We start from the raw sequence: 9,427 nt of genomic DNA, 5'->3' as shown, positions 1-9,427 counted from the left end.
GTCACTAGTACGAAAAACCGCAAATTTCAACTTTCATTCTGCGCATTTTGTGTAATTTACCGGGACGGGAGGTAAAAAGAGTCATTCAGCTTGGCTGTGCAATTTTTACAATCTTTTAATTATGAACTTTATTTCAGATACCACCCAACAAAGACGGAGCTGAGCTGAGGGAAACCCGGGAAAATAAATGTGTTCCATCTGATCTTGAGAAAAAGAAAAGGTTTTGCGTCTACAAACGCAAGCGGATTTCCGCCGGTTGTTTTACGCCCGCCGAAAATAATAACTGGCAGCTATATATAACAGGTGTAACGTAAAACAAGGCCGAAATACGTCGACGTCTGCTCTAGAGCTCTTGAGGGCGGAGCCGAAATTTTCGGGTCCGAAAAAGAACGATGACGTAATGTTTTAGTTCTAAACTGTGGGGTGGCCTGGAGTTGAGTGGCAATGGCAGGGCTTGTGTAGTCACGCGGGTCATTGTGGTCCTGCTCTGAACTGAAACTTGTACCTTGGAGTGATATCAGCTATTTTCATTGATTTCTTCGAATCTTACTGCCCAGAAGTCCATTTAGAGGTAAGTTTATTGCCTAGTGAACAGCTCTGTGCTGATATTTGGCCATGATTGCGCCATTTCATGGTATATTTTGCCGTAAACGTCAAAGGAACTCGGGCGATGCGTACTTTGAATCGTCGCCATATTTGTTCCTCCGACACGTTTATATCTACCCGGTAGTTAGAAGATTTCCTTGTTATTGTTGACAAATCGCTCCCTTGCTTTGCGAGAGCAAGGCAGAATAATTTTCCTCCTTTCCTAACGTTGAAACGGGCGATTTCGTCGTTCCTTTTTGAGTTGCTGTCACCGGAAATTCGCAAACGCTTTGACTCATTTTGAACGTTTATTTGGAAAGTATGACGTACTTAGTTTGATCATGCATGAAAGTTTGTTTCTACGAATATTTCTTGCCAAAACTGTATTCCTCTTCGACGCAAAACTCTCCATTGCTGTCTTAAAAGTCACAAACGGAGGGAGTTTTCCGATATAAGTACTCCTCGATTGAAGTGTCACGAAGTTTCACCGATATACATACAATTTTGAGCGAATTATTAGACACAAACCGATGTTGCGTTCTTTGCATTTAAATTAAAACGTATTTGGTGTAAAAATTTGAGCAGTATTGCTTTGTGAACAGAGTGCATCAATGTCGATTCTTGTCCGGACAAGCGATCTAAATAAAAAATGTTAATCTGAGTTTGCATGTTCTGTATAGCGATAAAACATTGCGTTGCCTCGTAGATATTGAACATAAGCTTCTACTTGTAACGCCCTAGTAAAATAGTTGTTGTGTTTCTTGGGAGTTTAAATTTACATGTACATAAGAACTTAATCTAATCCATTTTCACGAATGCAGTGTCTGAAAGATTGCAATATTGTAAAATGACTTGTATGTAAGAATCGATTTGCTTATTTCGTAATAATCGTTTAGCGTTGCCATTTTGCAAGCTTTTTTGTTCACGAATTTCCCTCACGGTCGACTAGAACGTTCTTGTTGTAAATAAATTTACGTCTTATATTTTATAAAATTTTTAATAACACACGTTTCGACATTGCACAGTTATTTCGTAAACTCTGCAAGCTCAATTATAATCTTTAAAGATAACATACCAAAGAATTCAATGTCATAAAACAATTTTGTTTGAATAATAATATCTGCAATAAGTTTTGTTTACTTCATATTTCATGACTGTTTTGTCTTTTTGCGATGTTGGAATCTTCCTATTTTCATGCCCTTTATTGCTTTTGTGCTTGATCATTGCATATTTACATGTAAAATGTTAATTCTTCTTAATGAATATCGTATATTTATTTTAATGTTAGTTCTAAGAACTTTGTAAATTATCATTCTTAATTTTATTTTCATAATTTTCCTTTGACTTAACAATGGATTGATCTTGCCAAGTTCATTAGATAATAACAATTGAGGGTTTTAACAATCCATTTTCTGCCACTACAGAAAGCAACCTTTTTATTTTGTTGAATAATTTTTTACATATAATATTACAACATGGCTATTAGTTTCTCAGGTGCCCTTAATGAAAATGTAAAAGTACACTCAGCAGTCTATTTTCTGCCATGGTTTGCATTAAGGGCCTGTCATCAGCCAAAACCACTAGCCAGTAAAGCATTTTCAGTCAGATACTTTTATCTCATTGTGCTGTTTACAGCAGAAGAAAATTATTCTTACAGTTATTAAAATACCATCAACTTAGAAACTTGTAAAACATCCCTTTCCCAGTTTTGTGTAGCCAATGCATATTTTAACAGGTTTTGACGTGCAGATCGATGATAGTATTTTACTCAATGTTCGTACAAATGTTGTTGAATGCCCAGGACATTGTAACTGTATAGTTCACAGTTTAAAGGGCAATCTAACAGAACAACAAGGCGTCTGCACCAATGAAGCAGGCGTTGCGGAGGACATTTTTCCTCCATAGCTCTAAAGAATGCTGGAAATGGCATTTCAGCAACTCTAGATTTCTAAATTTTCTGGGGAAGCAGAATCAGAACCAGAACTCCAACACGCATGCAACTCTGGTCGCCTACTGTTTCTTGTCAGCCTTTTAATTATGAACTTAGTTACAGGAATGGACATATCTCCAATAAATTGTCTTAAAATTATGCATCACAGGTATTTTGTGTGATTTTAATTGGTGATTTCTTTGATATTTTTAGGTGTGTGATCTACGTTAACAACATTTTTAAGCTGGAATCTTGAAGCTTCGGCCCAGAACTCTTCTGTACGTTTAAGTGTCTTTCAATGGCTGCGCGGGGAACGGCACAACGCCCCAATGGAGCTGTGCAGGGAAAAATCTGTCAGTTTAAACTGGTACTTTTAGGTGAGTATTATGACTAGTGTGGTAATATGTGTGTTGTTTTAACCTTTACCATAAACTTGAGGTGGTTAGGAAAGGAATATCTTTTGAACAAGGTCATAATATTTGGTCCAAAAGAAGTCAAGATTTCCTCTTCTGGTTTTGCATGGCCAGTGTACAGTCAACTCTCTCTAAGACGGACACCATGGGGACCGGCCCCAGCTGTCCGTCTTAGAGAGGTGTCCACCTTATAGAGAGTCGAGGTAACGCGACACCAGAAATTTTGAGAAGATAAACCTAAACGGCTATACACAACGAATACACGTCTGTTATGAGTCGCTTACTTTAGCAAAACCTATAACGTGGAACAAAAACAGTATCAAAAATTCGACTTGTTTGTTCATTACAAACGGTAATACTGTAAGAAGAAAACTGCCTCTTTGGTGCCATATGCTTAAGGAATACGTTATAGCAGATTGTTTTGGGTAAGTTTGGTATTCTAAAGGCGCTGACATACTATGCTAAATGTTGATACCAAGTTTCGAAGTATTATTCACTAAAAAAATAACTTTTTGTGCGTGTCCGTTGGCGGTTTCAAAGTGTCCGTTGTCTGTCTTAGAGAGGTGTCCGTCTTACAGAGAGTTTTGTTACAGTAAAATGACTGAAAAACGGCAGGGACCATCACCAGGTGTCCGTCTTATGGAGGTGTCCGTCTTATAGAGGTGTCCGTTAAGAGAGAGTTGACTGTATCTTATTTATGTATAAAATATTCAATTCATCAACAACATCCTTTGTCATGATTTAGGATCCAGAAATTATTATATAAGCATCAAATAAACTGAAAAATTCGACTTTGCTGATATTTCGTCTTTATGTATAAAATATTCAATTCATCAACAACATCCTTTGTCATGATTTAGGATCCAGAAATTATTATATAAGCATCAAATAAACTGAAAAATTCGACTTTGCCGATATTTCGTCTTTATTCAAAAGACTTCATCAGGGAGATACAGTAGGTGCTTCAACTTCTCTCCTGCGTAGTAGCATTTGAATTCCAGGAACGTTTGGGATGTCTTCATTAACTTTCTTAACTTCCTTGTTGAGAATTAGTTTGTCAAGTACTGGTACTTCCTTGTTCAAATTCTTCATTGTTCTTTGTTCTCCTGAGTTTTAAACAAACAGGGTATGCAGCCGTGCTGATTTTTTGTTTTTAATTTTAATAAACAGGCGAATCAGCAGTAGGCAAGTCAAGTTTGGTTTTAAGATTTGTAAAAGGACAGTTTCATGAATATCAAGAAAGCACAATTGGAGGTAAGAAGTTTACATGTCTACCTTCATCCATATTCATGTACATTGAAAACAAAATTGTTTTCAGCTTTAAAAGAGTGCAACAAGATGTTACAGTCAAACCGGATGTTCTTTTGATGGGAACTTTGCAATGTTGCGGCGCAATGTTCCAATATTGATTGACAGTTTGCTCATTGCAACTTGCAACTTTCAATTCAAATTTGCCTGAGCAAGTTGCCAAGTTCCGGTTTTCATTTTTCCCGTATGAAACATAATAATTCCACCTCTGTCTCAAAGAAAGATGAAATAATTGTCCTATGGTCGACTGCTTATCAACAGACTGCGATAAATTAACGACAGGCTTAGTTGAAATCGCCAAACTTGGAATTGTGCTTAAAAATTCAAATTTGCTCCGCAAATTACGGCTTACGTTTGTAAATTTGAAATGTTATTCGTAACTTAGCAATGTAAACTAAGCCTGTCGCTTATTTCTCGCATTCTGTTGACGAACAGTCGAATAAGGGGCAATTATTTTCTGTTTCTTTGAAACAAAGGTGGTACAACCTCGTTTTATACGGCAAAATGAAAACCGGAACTTGGCAACTTTGCTCGAGCAAATTTGAATTGAAAGTTGCAAGTTGCGACGAGCAAACTGTCAATCAATATTGGAACATTGCGCCGCAACATTGCAAAGTTCCCATCAAAAGAACATCCGGTTGGACTGTAATAATTTCAGGAAGTCTGAAACATTGTGATTAAATTAAAAACTTAAAAGCCATTTTGGTTAAAATAAGCAATGACGTTTGCTTAATGTATGATATAAAAATATACAGAAAATTCCTAAGGGACACTAATATAATAAAAACAAAGATAGTAAAACTAAAATAAAATATTTGCATGCAAAAGAGTCAAGTAAAAAGTTTGGCACAAATTGAGTCTTTTTGACTATTTAACTCAGGTTTCAATTCCTTAACGAAAAGCATTTCAGAAACTAAACAACAACAGCACACGTCTATTTACTTTGGTCTACACAAATTCTATAACAAGAGTTAAAAAGACCAAAAACAAGACAATAAATTTCTATCCAGAATAGCTTTAAGAGCTAATCGAGCTTGGCGGTCGATCTGTTGCATTACTCAAACAACCAAACTTATTACAATGATGATGATAATGCATTTATATAGACATTTTCAATATGTCTATGTTCAAATGCGCTGTACACATACTGTTAATTACTACACACAAAGGCTAGACCACGACACCATGAGCTTGCTCAACTCTTTGGGTCTTTGAGTCTTATAATTCACTATTGATTCATATCTTTATTCTGTTTTCGATAGCTGCCTTTTTGACGCAGACAGTATGTTTGGACGATACAACTGTCAAGTTTGAAATCTGGGACACGGCCGGCCAAGAAAGATATCACAGCTTAGCCCCAATGTACTACAGAGGTGCGCAAGCTGCCATCGTTGTGTATGACATAACAAACCATGACACATTTGGCAGAGCAAAAACGTGGGTGAAAGAACTTCAGCGACAGGCCAGTCCCAACATTGTCATAGCACTCGCAGGAAATAAAGCAGATCTTTCAAGCAAGAGGATGGTGGAATATGAGGTAGTTTGTTACTCTGGTTGAATGTCTTTTCTTCCAAAGCTCAAAATTTTAATTCTAACTAACATGCCACAGAAGAAGTTCTTTTATAGAAGCGATGGTACTCCCCACACACATGCACACACACACATAATGATAAGGTTTTTACATCTTTTTGGCATGAAATGGAAATATGTACTGTTTCAGTTATGGCATTTTGTGGAGTCAAGCGTCCTGTAAACTAAACATGCTTTTAAATCTTGTGAAACCACATTATACCATTCACAAAAAATGATCTGTCTTGCTCATATTCTTAGCAAATTGAAACGCATTTAATCAGTAACTGTCGAAGAAAGTACGCTGGTTGATTGTCAGGTGATTATGTTTTGAAAGTTGACTGACAATGGGTAAGATCATTTTTTTACGGGGATTCTCTGTCAGCTTTACAGTTAAAACTGTTATCAAAAGAGGCCCTGTTTAAAAATTTACAAAAAAATACCCTTCTGTGCATTTACACAAAAATACTAAGGTCTTAGCAAAAATTACATCTGTATGAAATATGAAAATTTAAAACTTACATATTAGTTTGAAAGCAATTCTAAATTTAGTAATCTAAATGAATATAAAAATATTTTTTTGGCTTGTTCTATCTGTACTCCTGCCTCTACTGTCCGAACAGTCAATTCTTTAACCAACTGAATTGTGAAATTGTTTTGTTTATTAGGATGCTCAATCTTATGCTGAGGACAATGGTCTTTTGTTTATGGAGACGTCTGCAAAAACTGCTATGAACGTGAATGATATCTTCTTAGCAATAGGTGAGTGGGTTCTTTGCTTGAAACGTAAGGAAGCTTGTTTATGCCATCCTTAGCTTGACAATCTTATAGGGAACAATAACAATGTTTATTCCCCCTTGCAACATTGCAAGCTTTGTCAAATTTTGAGCTGTTATTATATCAAAGTTGCTCTAAAACGACACCAAACCACCGGCAGCTTGTTTCCTAAGCTGACAGACCCAGTCCCAAAAGATCAGACTTGTGGCCCTATTTTTTCAATCCCCTGCCAAGATTGTGACAAGAACTATATTGGGGAAACAAAATGCAAATTTGCTAAGTACTTGCCTTAAAGAACATCAGAAAGCGGTAGAACATTGGCAGAACATTGTTTATGTTTTGGCCACATTTTCTCCTGGGAATCTTCCAAGATTTTATGCAGAAGTGCAAATTGGCGTCACCCACATATTCTAGAAGCATGGGAAACGAACATTTGTAGGAATCCGCTGAGTCGGGATGACAGCATCTACTGCACAAGTTTTTAAATTTAGCTTAGAGGGACAGAACTTAATTAGCTTGAATTTGCATAATGTAAAACATGATCTTTGCAGATTACTTTATCACTTTCCCCTGATGAAAGCTGAAGTGTTGGTCATCTTTAGCTGAAATGTTGGGACTTAATTACAAATTTTTGGTACATTTTAAACATGTTTAAATGAGAGTAACGCTTTTATTTCTTATTATGAAATTCTTATTTACTCATGTTTTGTTACAATTAACAGAACTTGTTGCTTCAATGGGAGGCACAACAATAAGAATGTTGTATTTACAAACTCTTTTTAATTACAGCAAAGAAATTGCCCAAGAGTGACACCGCATCAGCCGGCCCTGCTGTGGGCCGACAGCCAAGAGGGGTCGACCTCAGGGAGACTAACGAGCACCGTGAAAGTGGCTGCTGTAAATAAATTTCTCTTCAGAATCTTCTCTTATACAAATCATGTGTAAATCGACGATGTACAACTTGAGCATGGGCAAGAATTACACACGCAAGATCAACAAATAGGTGCTATATGCAGCCTTCATTATATTATATTAGAATTCTACTCTACTGCCCAAGCTGTGCAAATAGTAATTTGAGCTTTGCAAGCGACTTCAGATGATTTGTTTAAAGTATAAGATGACAAGTACTCTAGTTAAGAATTATGTGGTCGAATAATTTCAGCCTTTTATTACTAGTGTGTTAGTTATATTTGTTAATCTTGCCTGTGGTATGTACAAATAAGCTCATTTGTCCCAATAAGCTAGTCAGCACTTTCGTCTATAGCAATAATTTATTGCTAATTTGTAACTTCTAAAACATTTTATACAAAATTTAAGTAGGAAGCCAGCAAGACTGAGGGACTGATGATCAGTGGAAAACTGTCTTGATTGAAAGTAAAGTCTTTCGTGAGAAATTCTACAAAATATGTTAAGTCATTACGAGAACTTCGATAGTAATCTTGTGAAGTGATAACCTTTAATTTGTCACACAGTCTTCTGAGATTGTGTGACAAGTTAGAAGTATGTAGATTGTATTTGTAGGAGGCTAGATTTACCACTTTTAGACTTCATGATTAATGGTGATGAAATTGCCCCATGCTTAGTTTCAGGAAAAAGTAGACAAGACGGGTAAATCTGGCAAAGAAGCACATTTTTGCAAAAATAGTATCGGTGCTGTTTTTATTGGTGGAAATAAAACTCCCTAAAAGACAGCCTTGGGAGGTACCCAGCGTGTTCCAGGAGTTCTGTTAGTTGGGGAGAAGCGTGAAAAAGGTGCGCGAGGAATTTCCACTCGCTGGTCTTTGCGCTAATCCCGTTTTTTGTGCTGTTCTCCAACTTACAGAACGCCTGGAACAGGCTAGGTGGTACCTAATGTAGCTTAAGTTCTGTGTAGTCATACAAGATAGGATACTTGTGTAATAAAACATTGTACTGACTCGTGTCTTAACATTTCCTCTTTTAATTGTTGTTAGTACATTGATCATAGTGCAATAATTCATAAAAGTATCCAGAAATGGAAGTTGTGTCTTTTAATTGAGTATATAGAATACATGTATGTCAGTTGTACAAGGTATACACATAAATTTGCAATATAACTGACAGAAACGTGAAGATTGATAATTGTAAAAGGGGTTAATTGTCAATAGATGTGTTTTGTAACTTGTTCAACCACTCTGAGATCAAACAAACTGCAGGGCCAATCCTTGAAGTGACCAGTGATAGATCAAGGGGTACTGCAAACGGGCAGGAAGGGAGTGGGGGAGTGGGTGGCAGTGAAAATGGTCCAAGGGGGAGTAGGGTGAGGGTGGTCCTTGCCCCAGTAGTGTGTGGGTTTTGGGGGGGGGGTGGGGTGGGGGCATGCCCTTTGGTAGGGCTTTCCACAAGTTTTTGGCAACTATTCATCTTTCAAGCTATTTTTTGCAGTTTCTATGATTGTCCAAGTGTTATTTGAAGAGCTGTATGTTTCTGTTGCGGTAAAATTACATGCAAGTGCTTCACAATCTTGCCTTCAAAGGGAAATTAGCCAATATATTTGGAGAATTTTGTTATTTAAAGGCAACGTTTTGGATTTTTTGGAGCAGCTTTTTTAATTTTGAAGCAACTTATGAGCAACTTTTTGGATTTTGGAGCAACTTTCATGCAACATTTAAAGAAAATTTCGAGCAACTTGTGGAAAGCCCTACCCTTAGGTCTGCCACTGGTAACTAAAGTATTGCAAGCCAATAATGCTTAGCAAAACTTTGTTAAGCTAATTACTCAGGGAACCACTCATTGTGCACCTTCTACTTTGTGGGCCAGTTTGCCTTGTAATAAAACTCGATAGAACAGTGGGAATTGTGTTCTGTTCCTTAAATAGTTGATATTG

The 9,427-nt window shown here is 36.9% G+C and overlaps 1 protein-coding gene across 2 annotated transcripts; it reads left to right on the top strand.

Moving 5' to 3' along the window:
- The first annotated feature begins 437 nt into the window (after nucleotides 1–437).
- LOC144629936 (ras-related protein Rab-5B-like) lies at nucleotides 438–8,325 on the top strand. 2 transcript variants are annotated; one of them, XR_013566437.1, is made up of 7 exons: nucleotides 438–571; nucleotides 2,729–2,892; nucleotides 4,099–4,182; nucleotides 5,499–5,773; nucleotides 6,474–6,567; nucleotides 7,372–7,961; nucleotides 7,996–8,325. XR_013566437.1 is itself a non-coding variant. In XM_078488194.1 (6 exons), the coding sequence occupies exons 2-6, from the start codon at nucleotides 2,814–2,816 to the stop codon at nucleotides 7,485–7,487; spliced, it is 648 nt and encodes a 215-aa protein (XP_078344320.1). In that variant the 5' UTR covers nucleotides 438–571; nucleotides 2,729–2,813; the 3' UTR covers nucleotides 7,488–8,325. The 2 variants fall into 2 exon arrangements, 1 of the variants encoding a protein (XP_078344320.1); XM_078488194.1 differs by having other exon boundaries at nucleotides 7,372–8,325.
- The last annotated feature ends 1,102 nt before the right edge of the window (nucleotides 8,326–9,427 follow it).

This window comes from Oculina patagonica, chromosome 11 (assembly GCF_052425735.1).
Source record: "Oculina patagonica isolate OP01 chromosome 11, crgOcupat, whole genome shotgun sequence".
Taxonomy (NCBI): Eukaryota; Metazoa; Cnidaria; class Anthozoa; order Scleractinia; family Oculinidae; genus Oculina; species Oculina patagonica.
The sequence above is the reverse complement of the archived record's forward strand: the minus strand, read 5'-3'. Positions and strand labels throughout refer to the sequence as shown.

What these genes read in the sequence shown, in the direction of transcription:
- LOC144629936 (XM_078488194.1), top strand. Translation starts at nt 2,814, where the DNA reads ATGGCTGCGCGGGGAACGGCACAACGCCCCAATGGAGCTGTGCAGGGA. An exon ending in AGAGGATGGTGGAATATGAG is followed by an intron (nt 5,774 to 6,473) that starts GTAGTTTGTTAC and finishes TTTGTTTATTAG; the next exon opens with GATGCTCAATCTTATGCTGA. An exon ending in TGATATCTTCTTAGCAATAG is followed by an intron (nt 6,568 to 7,371) that starts GTGAGTGGGTTC and finishes TTTTAATTACAG; the next exon opens with CAAAGAAATTGCCCAAGAGT.